The sequence below is a fragment of the Eucyclogobius newberryi genome, unplaced genomic scaffold (genome assembly GCF_026437365.1).
Source record: "Eucyclogobius newberryi isolate DKJ021-1_F unplaced genomic scaffold, fEucNew1.0.hap1 SCAF_8, whole genome shotgun sequence".
Classification (NCBI taxonomy): domain Eukaryota; kingdom Metazoa; phylum Chordata; class Actinopteri; order Gobiiformes; family Gobiidae; genus Eucyclogobius; species Eucyclogobius newberryi.
In genome coordinates, this window is record NW_027316500.1 from 4256499 (window position 1) to 4273744 (window position 17246).

A 17246-nucleotide genomic window follows, 5' to 3' on the forward strand; every position below is an offset into this window, starting at 1 on the left:
GCAGGTCTTGGAGCAAATAATGATATTGACTAAACTCTGCTCAACACTGAAGTATCTGCGGGTCGCAGACGGGCCCCGGAGCCCATCGCCTCTGTTTTTGGACTTTGTAAAGTTAACACACCAAAGCCACTTTCTGCCATCGCCCCAAGAAAGCAGCAACACTGGAAAACTCAACAACTCCTCCACTGCGAATGTGTGCTGGACGCGTGTCTGCTGGTGAGTTTCTTTTTTGGATTTTAGGTCCAGGACGAGTGTCTGGGGCATCTGCCTTAAAATGTACGGGCGTCCAATTCCTGCGTCGGGCGCGAATTGGACACCGCGGCCTGAACGTAGCTTTAGGCCTGTCTATTTTGATTTGATATTTTAATGTAAGATTTTACTTGGATGAATTTAATATGAAAACCTTTTGAAAGTGATGGAAAAGATGATCTTACTCAAGAAAAGCCAAAAGCGGTGCATAATCTTTTAAACTGCAAATATTTATTTTCAATATAGCAGCAGAGCCACAGGAGCGGAGGATCCTGAAGCGCACCCCCCCAGACTGCTGCGATGACCCGCATTAGTCCCAGTGCCAGGCCGCTGAGCCCTCGGTGATGAGGAGAGACAGAGATGTGTGCATGGACTTCAGTGTGTTCTGTTCTCAGCACATCTGGGTGATGAAAATGTAGTGTATTCATGATTCTATCATTTATAATCTGTGTGATATATGCAAATACTCCTCCTCACCTTCAAAGCTCTTCACCACCTAGCCCCCCCTACCTGTCTGACCTTCTCACCCCCCACCTCCCCTCCCGAGCCCTCCGATCCTCCTCCACTCTCACCCTGGCTGCACCAACATCACGACTCAGAACCTTTGGTGACAGAGCGTTCTCCCGAACAGCACCCCGACTCTGGAACTCCCTCCCCCAACCTGTCCGCCACTCTCCCTCACTCACAACATTCAAATCCCGCCTCAAAACATACCTCTTCACCCAAGCCTATGACCTCCCCCTCCCCAAGCCTCCTCTACCCCACTGTCTACACTCCTACCCCCCGCTACATCCCCATAATTTTCTTTCTACCTCTCCTGTCTTGTTTATTTGATCTGTATATTATTGTGTATTGTACGTGCTGTCGCCCCCTGTCTGTAAATACCCCCCCTTTTCTTTTTTATTATGTTCAGCGTCTTTGGGTCCCTGAAAAGCGCTATATAAATAAAATATTTATTATTATTATTTCATTATGATTATCTTGTCCGTGTGGGGATAGTTACACGACCCAGGAAATGTCTTGGTCGTGTTGTGTTTTTCAGTCCACTACAGATGTTTATTAGTTCTAGGCCTTACTTAGGCCTTACCCAGAATGCACCACACCATCCCCTCAGTTCGCTTCACTCCACCTCATATTTCAGAGTGATCACACCTCTTGTTTAGAGTGCCACGCCCTGCACTGTCAGCAATTGCACTGACACTGTCAGAAAATCTATTCATTATGTTTCACACTAACTCTAAAACTTGCTTTCCTACTTTCACTTTTTTTCAATTTCAAAGATTATGGACCTGTTTTGGCTCCATACCTTTCTTTCTTGTACTTGAGCTGGGAGGCCGTATTGTCCAGGGTCAGTTCACCCTTAGATGTAGGCTAATGTAGGCTAAGGTCACTGTCAGACAGCCACAGCCTTTGTCCTCCAAACCAGATTGTTCAGATGCCTTCATTTTTGTGACGCGCTTGTGACGCACTCTGGTCGAGCAGGTTCATTTTCATCCTCTTTAAAGTTCTTCTTTCTTTAATGCGTTGAGCTACGTTCATGCTAGCTTACTTTGGAGGATTGCTCTGATTCGACAGGACCATGAAGCTACAACTTGTTAGCCTGCTCATGCTAACTGTTTTGGCGGTCTGTATCACAGCAGACACAATGATGAATGGAAATAACCCAGGTAAAAAAGTGGTTCATTATTTTCACTTTTACTTTACATTAGTGATAATTGGTTGTGTTTATAGCATTTTGGCTAGTAACATATCGTTACGCCAGTCTTTTGACCGATTCTGTTTCATACTTAGTTGTTTGTTGTTAGTTGTTTTGTTGTTTTATCCAATAGTTAAAAGTACACTTAAAGGTGCACTATGTCACTTTTCTGGTCAAAGCAAAAACATCTCCATGGATCAGAAAAGTGACCGAGTGCACCTTTAAGTTTTACTTTCACTATACACCTTTCTGTAGGCCCATGTTAAAACCTATATTAACTTTTTCTTGTGTTTTACCTTATGACTCAAAATATCAAAGTTCATACATTGAAGTTGTGGCTGGTGTAAACATACTTGTGGCACTGTCCAAGAATCAATACATATCAATACATGCCAAGTCAATACATGCTAAGTCAATACATGCCAGTGATTTGAAATGTATTTTGGCTTTTTTTCTTTAGTGGTCCCTGAAGATGAGGCTCTGATAGAGATTTTCGACGATGCTGTGGAAGCCAGAAATGATGAATACATAATACTACGCAGAGGTAAAAAAAAACAGATTAAATAGTAGTAGTTTGGATAAGTGATTATTTTTGCACACATGTAAATCAAAGTATAAAGAGCCTAAAATGTTAAGTTGTCTCTGGCACATACACACAAACACATACTACGCCCATTAAAGTCCCATGGACTTTAAAAACATATCAAATATTAACTGTCAAAATACACCAGAGCCTAATCCCCTATGTGGTAACTAATGTCCAAAACACTTTTAAAATGTATAGGCTAAATCAGCAACGAAAAAAATGGATTACTTAGTGGATTATAAAGTTTCTAAAATAAATATTTAACTAAAAAAAAAAAAATCTCAAGGTATGAAAGCTTGAGGATTCTATGGAATAAAATAATAGGAAATGAAATGCACGTCTAGAACTGGAAGTGTGCAGTCACTGTTTGTATATTTTATGATGGTGTAAGAAGAACACGATGTGAAGTTGTTCTGTAGCTCGTGTTTTCTGTTGCAGGTGCAACTCCTCCTCCAGGTGCACAGAACTGAACAGAACTGAACAGAACTGAACAGAACTGAACAGAACTGAACAGAACTGAACTGAACAGAACTGAACAGGCCGAATGACGCCCCTGCTGTATGGGAACTAAATGTACAATAAAGTGTTTGCTGAGGCCTTTTCCTTTTTATTATTATTATTTATTATTTTTCTTCTTTTTATTATTCCACTGGTGTAAAGAGCAACTGAAAATGTGTACTCAAGTAAAGGTACAGGTAATGTAGTGCAGTAAAAAGTACACATACCTGCTCTTAAAAGTAGTGAGGTTAAAGTATATCCTGTAAAAATCTAAAAAACTCTAAAAACAAGTACAGGTACTTCAATACTGTAATGTACTTAAGAACAGTACTTTTACTTACTTTCCAATAAGTCTAACCTTATGTTTAGGCCTATTGTGTTGTATTTTCTTCATGAGGACGATTAAAGAGAATTAAAGATAATTATCAAGTATAGTATATAGTATACACAATGAATGATTAGCATAATATTGACTGTTTTGGCTCTAATACAAAACTAATAAAATCCAAGGCACTTTGCGTTACCGACTGTTGTGCCACAGCTCCATCTGCTGGTTGCTTGGTGTTACTGCATATCCAAATACTGCGTTACTTCTACACACTCCCGTTACTGTTACTGCCTGAATACAAATACACACACTGCTATATCCCTCGCGCACACATGGAGCCTGCGTGTTGTCCATACTTTTGGCTCGTTCGGCTCAGGTCTTTAGTGACTGATTGGAACAAATGGAGAGGTGAGGAAAGTGCTGCCATGTGACTCCTGCTGAACCCGAGCCCTGGAGAATGTGAGCCGTCATGAGGAGCCCGCAGACCGGTAAGTGACACCGCGTGCGCCCGCCCGCCCGGTGTCGTCCAACGGAGCAGCAACACGTTCACTTTCCCTTCTCCTCGTGTTCTGGGGCTTTTCCCGAGGCTTTAAGTCAGTTGATGTCAGGATTATTGCAGGACCAGTCCGAGCGAACAGCGGGGAAACTTACGCACGCGGAGACATGCGCTCTTTGGTGGGACTCGCGGTCATTGTGGCGTCTGCGAGCGTCTACCTGTACCTGCTGTCCTCGCACCTTCCCCGGGGAGTGAGGCCGAGTGCGCCCGGGGCCGAGCTGCAGGGGCCAGAGGCGCCGCAGGAGCCGCAGGAGCCGCAGGAGCCGCAGGAGTACAGGTAGGACTGAAGGGACACAGAGCAAGTTCATGTATGAACTATAATGTTATCATGTTGTAACTACAAAATAAAGACAGTTATGTCAACTTTAGGATATGGGATATGTTATATAGTATATATATATATATATATATATATATATATATATATATATATATATATATATAATTTATTTTTTATGGTTTTATTGAAATAAAATTATGTTGAGAAAATACCATGTTCTTACTGTGAGCAGGCTTGCCTCCACAAACCTGACTCGTACTTGGCCTGGAGGAGGAGCCTCCTTCTGCTTGTTTCCATGCACGTTTTGTTCCTTTTCCTTTAGCTATATTTAGCTTATTTAGCTTATTCCACAGTATGGCATTAAACACATCTATCTCCACGAATAATGTTCAGAAGTTTAGTTTCACTTTATTTCCATGGACCATAAAGTAACTGTGCTTTTAAAGAATGAATAGATTATTCTGTAGCTATTGTAGTTTAGATATTAAACTCACAAAAATAAGAATACTGGTCTTTCTGTTTACCAGTGCCACTCACACCAGTTTAGACTCCCAAGAAAGTCCCTCAAAAGTCTTGTAAGAAACGTGATATGTTCTGAGCAAGTCAACTTCCCCGAGTCCGTCATGTCACACAGACAGCTCATACTCCACTGCAGCTACTGCTGCGTCTCCATGGAGATCTAGCACCTGGTCATTAGTCAATCAATCACTTTATTCATCCACTACTGGGCGACTGAAGCACATTGAGTGCTCTTGATGCAGACGTGAACAAGAGGAAGGATAGATAAGTAGTAATAATAATAATAATAGTGATATGTCATTATTCACTCACTACAGCCGGAAGGAAGAGTCACAGTCATGTGTCAGGGAAGTGTGATGGAGGAGAGTAACAGCCCTCAGGACAAAGGTGTTGTTCCTCCTCTCAGCCTGGACATATCAGAAGACGTCCAAATGGGAGCCAGATGAATTCTGGGACCATGTGTGATGTGTTCTAGAGGATCTTGACCTCTCCTCAAAGATGTGCTGCTCACAGAAGAGGAAACAGTTCTTACAGGGAGTCCAAAGCAACTATTCAAAACTCAATATTATATCTTTGGAATGGGAGAAACTCCTCAAAATATCACCAATAAACAGGAAGCAGAAGCCCACAGACTCTGCTGCACTGGCACACATTTCAATGTCTCTCTTTTGGAGATTTGACTCTCAATCCAGAATCCTCAGTGATCATTTAATTATTGCTTTAATTTAGACCATTAATGAGAATACTGTTGTGTTTTTGTGAAAACCATTATGTTTGCAAAGGAAACTGAAAGTGTGTGTGTGTGTGCGTGTGTGTGTGTGTGTGCGTGTGTGCGTGCGTGTGTGTGTGTGTGTGTGTGTCTGTGCGTGCGTGCGTGTCTGTGTGTGTGCGTTTGCATGTGCGTCACGTGTGCTTGTGCGTGTGTGTGAATGTGTGCGTGTGTGTGTGTGTGTGTGTGCGTGTGTGTGAATGTGTGCATGTGTTTGTGTGTGCGTGTGTGTGTGCGTGTATGCGTGTGTGAATGTGTGTGTGTGTGCGTGTGTGCGTGTGTGAATGTGTGTGTGTGCGTGTGCGTGTGTGTGTGTGTGTCTGTGCGTGCGTGTGTGTGTGCGTGTGTGCGTGTGTGAATGTGCGTGTGCGTGTGTGCGTGTGTGTGTGTGTGTGTGTCTGTGCGTGCGTGCGTGTCTGTGTGTGTGCGTTTGCATGTGCGTCACGTGTGCTTGTGCGTGTGTGTGAATGTGTGTGTGTGCGTGTATGCGTGTGTGCGTGTGTGAATGTGTGCATGTGTTTGTGTGTGCGTGTGTGTGTGCGTGTATGCGTGTGTGAATGTGTGCATGTGTGTGTGTGTGCGTGTGTGCGTGTGTGAATGTGTGCATGTGTGTGTGTGTGTGCGTGTGCGTGTGTGTGTGTGTGTCTGTGCGTGCATGCGTGTCTGTGTGTGTGCGTTTGCATGTGCGTCACGTGTGCTTGTGCGTGTGTGTGAGTGTGTGTGCGTGTGTGTGTGTGTGCGTGGGTGCGTGTCTGTGTGTGTGCGTTTGCATGTGCGTCACGTGTGCTTGTGTGTGTGTGTGAATGTGCGTGTGCGTGTGTGCGTGTGTGTGTGTGTGTGTGTCTGTGCGTGCGTGCGTGTCTGTGTGTGTGCGTTTGCATGTGCGTCACGTGTGCTTGTGCGTGTGTGTGAGTGTGTGTGCGTGTGTGAATGTGTGTGTGTGTGTGTGTGCGTGGGTGCGTGGGTGCGTGTCTGTGTGTGTGCGTTTGCATGTGCGTCACGTGTGCTTGTGCGTGTGTGTGAGTGTGTGTGCGTGTGTGAATGTGTGTGTGTGTGTGTGTGCGTGGGTGCGTGTCTGTGTGTGTGCGTTTGCATGTGCGTCACGTGTGCTTGTGTGTGTGTGTGTGCGTGCGTGTATGCGTGTGTGAATGTGAGTGTGTGAGGCTGGTAGAATAACGCTGATCCAGTCCCTTTGAGCGCTCACACACACTTTTCATTCACACTTGTCAAAAGCTGTCACTGCTTCTCATGACGTGATTGATATAAATGATAAAACACTGTGACTTTCATGTCCTTGTCACGTGTACGAGCTCAGGAAACTGTTACTGGAGCGTGTTTACTGCTCAAACCTTTACATCTGACGTCATAGATGTCAACTGTCCAGACATCTCCAGCTCAAATATCAACAGAACTACACAAAATAAGACACAGTTTTAGTTTTTTAGCGCAAAGAATTGTGACAGATTTAATCAAACGTGCAAACAGTCAAGTTGCAGTTTGTGAATAAAAGCTGAAAAATCAAAGTTAGAGCTGATGTCATCAATAAGTGACATCCTGTCCAAAATGCAGAGACAATAGGCTCGTTTGCGTTTTGGTGTGCCTCGTCTTGATGATCAATGAAGGCAGAAGTGTCCAATGAGAGCGTAGAAAAACACCCAGCAGCCTCTACAGACCAACAGGGTTAAACCGGAACCCTCACCGCCGTTCGCCGTTTTTTGCTAATCCTGAACGCACATCATTTAAACACAACTGACAATTTTTTCTGACAGTTTAAACAAAAATCAACCAAATAAATGTGTTCTCAGGCTTTATTATTTGTCAAATCAAAACTATTGTGAAAATGACACTGACTTTGGCTCTTGTTTACAGTAGTCTAACTTTAAGCTAATGCTAACGCTCTCTCGCGACTCACTGACTGATTTTATATTTTGAATCTAAGTTTGCCACAGTCTGGGTATTTCTTATTAATAACCCCGTAGCAGAATCTGACATTAAACCTGATCCTCGTGAAGCAGCAGAGTGTTCTCAGAAGCCTCGCGGTGCATCTTGACCGTCTCGTGTGAGCGGCGTGTGACATCATGTTTCCTCTGGGGGTGGCGCTATTTACGTACATCCAAATAGTGTACACCGCCACACATTTTACCCGCGATCACGCCAGTGTCCAGTGTCCACAAACAGCCCCTTCGCCGGCCCACCAAAAAGAGAGCGCGGCGCGGTTGTTTGTCGGCCAATGAAACGGCGGAATGCTGAGGGGTAGAAAAGCAGGGTCCTCTTGAGTTTCAGCGTGAGGGAGAATGGATGTACAGTATGTCTGAGACGTGGTTTTGGTTTTCCTGTTATTTTTAAGTGTCTGCCAAACATATCAAATCACTTTCTTCAGATACGCTTAGGAAAACACCTTTGGGAGTCAAATGTAACGTCGCCCGATTAGCCGCGCGTCGAAGCGTTTGTACGGTAAATGACGATAAACATTGTGAAATGAACGGTTACTCACTCGGCTTTGTAACTTGTAATAAAGTAATATAATCACTCTGTGGATCTGAAGTGAGCGTGACCTCCTGATATTAGACTCCTAACAGCTCTGCAGCTCATTCAAAATGGACTTTTCAGAGCTTTTGGTGCCTCATATATGTGCCCCAAGTGGTTTTTTGATTGGTTCCTGCAGTTTTTAACGAGAGTACAGTCTATATCCTTTTCCTTGGATGAACAGATGGACGGGGCCTACTCACTGCAACGCGGCATAACCACCACATGACTTTCTCACCGGCGCTAGAATCCACAGACGCTGCGGAAGTGTCGGCGAGGCGCGAGGTATATCCCAAAGTCACGGGCGAAAAGTAAAGTATTCCCGGGGTCAGGCGGCACGATGAGCGCGGGGTAAAGCACGGCGGGAGGCGGGAGAGGACCCGAAGAGAGCGCCGGGGCCAGTCCTCTGCGCTGGAGGAAAGATGCAGAGCCTTTGCGCTGTTTACCGGTGAAGCATGGGACACGCCCTCTCACTGAGACTATGTCACGAGGTGGGGGGGGACACACGCTCTCGCTGAGACTACGTCACGGGTTGGGCGGGGTCGCACGCTCTCGCTGAGACTACGTCACAGGGTGGGCATGGGACACGCCCTCTCACTGAGACTATGTCACGAGGTGGGGGGGGACACACGCTCTCGCTGAGACTACATCACGGGGTGGGCGGGGTCGCACGCTCTCGCTGAGACTACATCACGGGGTGGGCGGGGTCGCACGCTCTCGCTGAGACTACATCACGGGGTGGGCGGGGGAGGCAGATCGCTCTTCGCAAAGGTGGGGGCGAATCTCAAACCAAGCCGTGGGCTTTTCCGGGTTTGTGAGCGGGTCCAAGGTCTGGGTGATATTTCATAACTATTATGTTATGGGTGTTGCACAACACTTATTATTATCAAATATACCCTTAGGGTAGACTACGAAACAGGAAAAATAGCCTGATCTAGGATCTTTGAAGTGGGGATGTGTTTCCATGGTGCACAATCAAGATGAAGACCTAGTGTTTGTGTCTTTTGGCTTTAAAAATTGTTGGGATCGGCCCAGAGTGGAACCAACGACAGAGGCCGATACTTACACTTTTTGCCGTATTGATGTGTTTTGTTTTGACCGATAAACTTCTTAAAGTAAAGACGAAAATACATATGGCTCAATCTCTAGTCAAGGGAGTCAAATTTCAAAACTCCATTTGGCCTCAAAAGTATGGCAGTGATGCTATGAGGTGCTATGCTAATACAAATGTGCGTATGTTTGACATGTTGGTGCTGGTGTGTGTCACAGGCTGAAGTTCCCGTCGGACCTGGATGAGCTGAAGGAGCTGGCGAACATGTTGAAGCTGTATAAGAGAGAGCACTATAGCTACGTGGTGCTGCTCTTCTGCTCCGCGTACCTCTACAAACAGTCCTTTGCCATCCCAGGCTCCTCCTTCCTGGTCAGACCCTCACTGCATGTCACTCATGGAGCCTCAGAGAGAAGTTTAGCCTCATCATGAACCAGACTTAGATCACTCTGATAGTGTTATCCGATCCCAGGGCCATAGTTCAGGCCAATGTTTGTTTGCCCTGGTGAATTCCATGAGCAGATCATTTTACCGCACGTGGAATAATCCTCCACTGTCATAACCTCAATAACAAACAGTTTGGGTCTGTTTGGTTCTGAAGGTTCCAAGCCTAAATAAAGATGTTCCTCTGCTGAATGCTCTGTCTGCTGCCCTCAGCATCAGAGACACCGTTTAAAACACACATTTATCTGACCTTTTAACACACGATGAAGGTGTTCTCGTTTCTATTTTATTAGGCCCGAGCGCCACAAGCTGGCGAGAGGCCTATTAATCTCGTAAAGCCGTGCGAAGCACGGCTGCGAAAGTGCGCACTAAACGAGCACTTTACATTGGGTCCCATATAAAGCACTCATTTGCCGTAAGTAGCTCACGAATACGTTCCCCATCTCTTGCATGTTCCGTGCATATAAGCATGTAATGCAAAAATTGAACATTATTACTGTATAGAGGGCCAAAAACACAAAGTGGGCGGAGCCCACTCAAAATTAACGAAAGTACCCGTCAGTGACCAGGGACCCACACCATGAGGTAGGAAAGCGCGAGCGCTTTTCGAAAATGTATAGTTTATGATATTTGAAAAATGGGAAACATTGTTTTCGCATCGGAATATTATTCTTTCTTTCTTCTTTCTTCTTTCTTCTTTCTTCTTTCTTCTTTCTTCTTTCTTCTTTCTTCTTTCTTCTTCTTCTCGGGACCAACCCCCCTATTTTTCACCCAGTGAACATTGACGAAAAGTCACAAAAATTAGCACACCTCTAAAAATCGTGCCTCTCTACATTCTGGCTATTTCCCTTTTCTAAAATTAAAAAAATTGGCGCGTCAGCGCCCCCAAATGTACCAAAAATGCATTGAGAGATGGGAAATGACTCAAAAAAAATCTGATCGTAGAATTATGAAATTTGGCGCAGAGGTATATGGTGACAAGAGAAGTAAAAAATATTATTACGGCAACGCCGTCCGCCCAACCAAATGTCGGCCATATTGGTTCAAAAATGGCTAAGCATGAGTTTTTCCAAACGTCGTACTTTTACGAACTCCTCCCAGGGCGGTGGCCCTAAAAAGCTGAAATTTGGTGAAAATGCTACTGAGGAGTGGGACATCAAAAGTTATCCAAATTACATTGATACCTGTCACGGTCTCTGTGCGGCGAAGCCGCAAACTGTAGCTAGAATTTCAGAAATCTCCCAAATTTAACATTTCTGCCGTTTGCGCCGATAAAGTCCGAATTGCGTCAAATTAGAATCAGTTGTTAAACTCTTTGCCCTAAACCTACTTGAAGTGAAATAAATTAATTTGGAGCCACAGCGCCCCCTACAGATTTTATATGGAGGTTAAATGTTCAGTTTTGCGAAATTATCTGAAATTTGACACAAAATTCAATTTTGGCATCCCCATCAAAAAAGTCAATGAGACCCATGTCATAATTGTTATGGCGTTGCCGTAGCGATGACCAAAACCTTCCATGTTATTCCAATGGGGAAATCGCCAGAACGTGTTTACACTTTAGACTTTCACAAACTCCTCTTAGGGCGTCGGCCCTATCAACGTGAAATTTGGTGAGACTCATCTTCAGGGGTGGACCATCAAAAGTTATCCACATTTTTATTCTAAGATCACGGTGTCTGTGCGGCAAAGCTGCACATTTTGCCAAGAATTCAAAATAAAATTGCTTTTTGATGGTAAAACAAAGGGGAGAAGATGTGACAGCGTCACAGATTCAGCAGTAGGCGTACTAAAAGGACAATTGGGGCGCATTAGTGCCCCCTCCTCTTGCGGTGTGGCGGCGGCGTGGCGAGGGCCGATCATTGCCGCTTGCGGCTATATTTATTAATTATTATTATTATTTATATTATGTTTTTCATTATTATTGTCATTATTGAGAGAAGTTTTTGTTGTAAATATATTATTGCGTGTACATTTTGCATGCAGAGTGTACCTTTTCAATGCATACTGTATTGTGTGTGATGCAGAACATGTTAGCGGGGGCCATCTTTGGGCCGTGGGAGGGTCTGCTCCTGGCCTGTCTGCTCACCACCATCGGCTCCACCTTCTGCTTCCTGCTCTCTGCCACCTTCGGGAAACACTACGTGGTGCAGTTCTTCCCCGACAAAGTGACTCTGCTCCAGAAGAAGGTACGAAGCTTTCAAGGGTTTGAGCTCATCTTCTAGTCTATACCTGACACTCCTCTCCTCGTCTCCTCCTCTCCTCATCTCCTCCTCTCCTCCTCTCCTCCTCTCCTCCTCTCCTCGTCTCCTCCTCTCCTCCTCTCCTCGTCCCCTCGTCTCCTCGTCTCCTCTCCTCCTCTGCTCCTGTGCCCTCTGCTCCTCTTCTCCTCTGCTCCTCTGCTCCTCTGCTCCTCTGCTCCTCTGCTCCTCTGCTCTTCTTCTCCTCTGCTCCTCTGCTCCTCTGTCCTCTGCTCCTCTGCTCTTCTACTCCTCTGCTCCTCTGCTCCTCTGCTCTTCTTCTCCTCTGCTCCTCTGCTCCTCTGCTCCTCTTCTCCTCTGCTCCTCTGCTCCTCTTCTCCTCTGCTCCTCTGCTCCTCTGCTCCTCTGCTCCTCTTCTCCTCTGCTCCTCTGCTCCTCTGTCCTCTGCTCCTCTGCTCCTCTGCTCTTCTTCTCCTCTGCTCCTCTGCTCCTCTGCTCCTCTTCTCCTCTGCTCCTCTGCTCCTCTTCTCCTCTGCTCCTCTGCTCCTCTGCTCTTCTTCTCCTCTGCTCCTCTGCTCCTCTGCTCCTCTTCTCCTCTGCTCCTCTGCTCCTCTGCTCCTCTGCTCCTCTGCTCTTCTTCTCCTCTGCTCCTCTGCTCTTCTGCTCCTCTGCTCCTCTGCTCCTCTGCTCCTCCGCTCCTCCGCTCCTCTGCTCCTCTGCTCCTCTGCTCTTCTCCTCTTCTCCTCTGCTCCTCTGCTCCTCTGCTCCTCTGCTCTTCTTCTCCTCTGCTCCTCTGCTCCTCTTCTCCTCTGCTCCTCTGCTCCTCTGCTCCTCCGCTCCTCTGCTCCTCTGCTCTTCTCCTCTGCTCCTCCGCTCCTCTGCTCCTCTGCTCCTCCGCTCCTCTGCTCCTCTGCTCTTCTCCTCTGCTCCTCCGCTCCTCTGCTCCTCTGCTCCTCTGCTCCTCTGCTCCTCTGCTCCATGCTGGTGTGGTTGTCAGGTGGAGGAGAACCGCAGCAGCCTCTTCTTCTTCCTGCTCTTCCTGCGTTTCTTCCCTATGACTCCAAACTGGTTCCTGAACATCACATGTCCAGTGCTCAGCGTTCCCATGTCCATCTTCTTCTCCTCTGTCTTCATTGGTGAGCTCCTCACATACGTGATCGCCATTGAGTTTGGTTTGCAGTGAATAATTCAAACAGTATGTTGCAAATTCAATTTATATCATCAAACACATCCCATAAAAATGCATATATTTTTCCTCATCGATCTTTCTAAAATCCACCCACAGTTTGCTGTCCACTGCCTGATCCGTCAGGAAATTGAGATGAGTGTGATTCAGGAAAAACCCACAGAGAAAGAGTTGAGGAGAAAATAATAATAATAATAATAACTTTTATTTATATAGCGCTTTTCAGTGACCCAAAGACGCTGAACATAATAAAAAAAGGGGGGGTATTTACAGACAGGGGGGACAACACGTACAATACACATTAATATACAGATAAAATGAACAAGACAGAAGAAGTAGAGAGAAAAAGATGGGGATGTAACAGGGGGTAGAAGTGTAGGCAATGGGGTAGAGGAGGCTAGGGGTAGGGGAGGTCATAGGCTTGGGTGAAGAGGTATGTTTTGAGGCGGGATTTGAATGTTGTGAGTGAGGGAGAGTGGCGGACAGGTTGGGGGAGGGAGTTCCAGAGTCGGGGTGCTGTTCGGGAGAATGCTCTGTCGCCAAAAGTTTTGAGTCGGGATGTTGGTGCAGTCAGGGTGAGAGAGGAGGAGGATCGGAGAGCTCGGGTGGGGCGGTGGGGGATGAGGAGGTCAGACAGGTAGGGGGGGGCAAGGTGGTGAAGAGCTTTGAAGGTGAGGAGGAGTATTTTAAAGTTTATGCGCTGCTTGATGGGGAGCCAGTGAAGAGAGCGGAGAACGGGAGTGTTGAACTGCACAGAGCCCACATGGAACAGAGTTCTGTTTTTGGAAATCCGAGAACACATTTCTTAACAACCAATCAGGAGCATGGTTTCCACAGGGTGGGTGCTTAGCAACAAGTCGTGCGAGCTGTCAATCAAAAAGAAAAGTGAAAGAATGCATCTGATCGCTCAGTCATTATTGTCCATATCTTGATTTAAGACAATAAGTCCTGAATGTTGAGCGTGACAGCAGCAGTTACAGAGGAAGTGAGTGGGAGCCAGACCTGAAGCAGCCGATACGTGCTCAGGCTCACTTCCTGTTTGGATTATCTAAATATTGATAGAGTCTATGGGCAAAGACAAATAGAGTTTGGTTGTTAATGGCCCTCAGACCTCTCTGTGCTTGTAAACGTGACATGACACTGTGTGCTCCAGGCCTGATCCCGTATAACTTCATCTGTGTGAGGACCGGCTCCATCCTGTCCCAGATCTCCTCCATGGACGACATCTTCTCCTGGAGCACTCTGGCTCAGCTGCTGGCCATAGCCCTGATGGCCTTGCTCCCAGGGGCCCTCATCAAGCAGTACAGCAGGGGCCATCTGAAGGTGGACGACCTGGACTGTAACGGGGACAGCACCAGGGACGAGAGACACGAGGTGACACACAGGGAGCGTAAGAGACGGTGACTGTCAGGAGGAGGGCCCCAGAAGTCAGGAGGGTCCCAGAGGACAATAGGAGAACGTGTCTCTACTCTGGTTAAACCCATGGGTCACTTTGGAAAGGTTTACAGACTAGAATGAACTAGAATATTACTCGACAAGGCACTACTTTAATAGTAATATCCAGAAAGAGAAATACACACATGTTGAAACCACATACTTCGATGTAGAAGCATGGAGCCTGGACTGGAGCCTGTCCCAGTGACTTTGGGCCTTAAGCGGGGCACACCCTGGACAGGGGCCAACTCGTCGTAGGGTCAACACAGAGACAGAGACACACACAGACAAACATTCACTCTCACGTTCATTCGGCCTGGTCATTTTGCCTAAAACATGCGCAGACTCCGCCCAGAGATCATGTGATGTTGGTGTGGCCTGGGAATCAAACCCACGATCACCTTATTTGTTTCCCAGCCCCGCCGATGACATACTTATAAAAACATATAAAACATACATACATATAAAGATATATTTTTCTGACAAAATGGAATTACTATTCACAAATAAGCTAACTGAAACTTTGTATACTAAATTGTTCCTATGATTTAGCCAAATATTGTCCATGAATTAGCAAAATCCTATGTATAAATTTACCAAATTGTTCCCACCAATTAAGGGAATGGCCCCAATTGAACAAAACAGGTCATTTATCAGATGAATGTTTATTCATGCAAATGAAGAGTTTAAACAATGTCCTCTTTTCAAGCCTAAAAACAAAACTAAATAGAAATAGGAAGATAATTCCCTTCTTCTTTATGAGGGTTTTACAGCAGCTTGTCAGGCTCCTGCCACCTTCAGGTTTCATGGGCCACTAAAACATTTTAATTAGAGAATACAAGCAACAAATCAAACATATATCTGTCATATTATATGTATTGCACACGCAAGTAGATTTTGCCCAGTAGATATTACAATATATTGGGCTTACAATTGTGCAAATATACTCATTTGTGAGAACTCATTAGGTACTGTATATGGCTCATTTGTGGGTACAAATTCCATTTTGTTGAATTGAAATAATAATTTGAGGCCAAAAATGGAATAGAATGTAATTATATTTACATTTATTCATACATGTCGTACTCTTGACTAAACACGTGCATAATGTGTGGACTGTGCCATATCGAGCCAACGTAAAGTGCCTTATTTTGGTAAATCACAACTATGAGCTCTTAATTCTTATGCTGCTTTTTGATAGAGAGATTGCTTAATGTCTTTCTACTCTTCTGTTATGTGTGTGTTTAAAATGTGCTTTCATGTCTTAATACTTTTATGGGAGTGACGTTTTACAAATCCGAGGCGAGCTTTCCTGTCCCTGAATGCTGCACATGTCTGACCGGTCCTGGACTGAAGACAGGCTGAGAAATGTGCACAACTAAACTCTCCAAAAACATGTCTTACTTTACAGAACAGAACAGTAACAGCCAGAGGTGGACACAAAAGTAAGAGTACACCTACTTCAAAAGAATATTACTCAAGGCTTATCTTATTTCTCAACTAGGACTACGTATTTGGGAAAACCACTATTCAAGTATTTGTATTGATGTATTTGTATTGATTATTTATAATTTGAAGTTCATGTAATTAGAAGGACAAAAAGTTAAATAAAGTCTAGTATTTTCAAAGAATAGACTTAAAAAATTGAAAAAAATAAATCATTTCTGAAGGAGCGGTGCAAAAAACACAAATGTTCAAATGGTTTGAAATAGTGAATAATAACACAACTTTTACTCAAATAAAAAAATGGTTACACTGTGCAATAGTTTACTCAAGAAGGAGAAACTGGAGTTTGAAATGTATCTACGGTTCTATACATATCCCTGCACCGCCGATGAAATAGAACCCATCAACCCAAACCATGTCCCAGAGGTAAATCCCCCAGGGGAGGTCCTGACCAGGCCTAGATCTGGATCTGATCCCGGGACTGTGACCCCACTGCTCCTGACAGTGTGCCCCAAGGACATTGAAGGGGTCAAATACAGAGGACAAATGTTCCTCCGGAGACAATAAAGTGCCCCTCACCATGTATGGTTCTGCTCCCACCTCTGACTCAGCATCATCAGAAAAGATGAGCCATGCAGAGGAGTTTGTGTGAACAACACTAATAAGAGCTGTGCATGTGGCAGGTTAGATACACATTTCACCAGAACATAGTGAACATGATTCTATTTAAGATTTCAACAAACATTTTGCTAATTTTAACCACAAATTTTCAATCAAATTTTATTTGTAGAGCACAATTTGTACAAAAGTGTAATTCAAAGTGCTTTACACCGTTAAAAACACATAAAAAGGCACCAGCAGGAGGCCAGTCCCTGAGGTCCTCAGAGTCTCAGATGAACTTTGGTGCTAGGCCATGGAGAGACTTGTATACAAGCAAAGTTGCTTTAACAAAACAAAGTCGTAATTAAAAAACCCCGACATCAGCACTTAAACAGTAGAAGCACTTACAAGAGCATGTATAATGTCTGTAACTAAGGCTAGTCTTAACTGTGTTCAAAGTTAGACGCTTGTGTCTTCTTGAGGTGGGAAATATGTCTCTGCAAAGAGAGGACTAAAGACAATTATGGATTAAGTTTATTACATAATGTGTCAAGGGTCTGAGGTGAATTTGTTTATGGGTAATTCACATTAGATACAGGGTTTAGCACGTTTCTGTTGGATTTATCATATACGCCAGAGTCTATCGAGTGAGACAGTTTTGTCCCTAATGTCTTATACTGTGTGTACGCGCTGAAATCTTGAACATTCTGCAGCGTTCAATCTAATGTTTAAGTGAATCCAATGTTTATGTAGCACTGTATATTATACTGTATTATATGGGATTATAGTCTTGTCATTTAAGTTCAACAAGTGTTTTTGTTGTGTTCTGTGTACATTGTATATTTCTTATTCAAACATTACACAAACAAACTGACAAAAC

The 17246-nt window shown here is 44.7% G+C and overlaps 1 protein-coding gene and 1 long non-coding RNA gene across 2 annotated transcripts; both read left to right on the forward strand.

The window, feature by feature from the left end:
* The first annotated feature begins 1766 nt into the window (after window positions 1–1766).
* LOC140351673 (uncharacterized) lies at window positions 1767–3121 on the forward strand. The gene is made up of 3 exons (XR_011925385.1): window positions 1767–1916; window positions 2406–2489; window positions 2970–3121. It is a non-coding gene; the product is annotated as an uncharacterized lncRNA (long non-coding RNA).
* Window positions 3122–3752: 631 nt separating this feature from the next.
* LOC140350903 (transmembrane protein 41A-B-like) lies at window positions 3753–17245 on the forward strand. Its single transcript, XM_072436481.1, has 6 exons — window positions 3753–3845; window positions 3977–4190; window positions 9277–9427; window positions 11527–11688; window positions 12698–12836; window positions 14040–17245. Exons 1-6 carry the CDS (start codon window positions 3827–3829, stop codon window positions 14288–14290), a joined length of 936 nt encoding a protein of 311 aa, XP_072292582.1. The 5' UTR covers window positions 3753–3826; the 3' UTR covers window positions 14291–17245.
* The last annotated feature ends 1 nt before the right edge of the window (window position 17246 follows it).

Excerpts from the sequence above, each read along its gene's own strand:
- LOC140350903 (XM_072436481.1), top strand. Across the intron at positions 4,191-9,276 it reads CAGGAGCCGCAGGAGTACAG|GCTGAAGTTCCCGTCGGACC; the intron begins GTAGGACTGAAG and ends TGTGTGTCACAG. Across the intron at positions 9,428-11,526 it reads TCCCAGGCTCCTCCTTCCTG|AACATGTTAGCGGGGGCCAT; the intron begins GTCAGACCCTCA and ends TGTGTGATGCAG.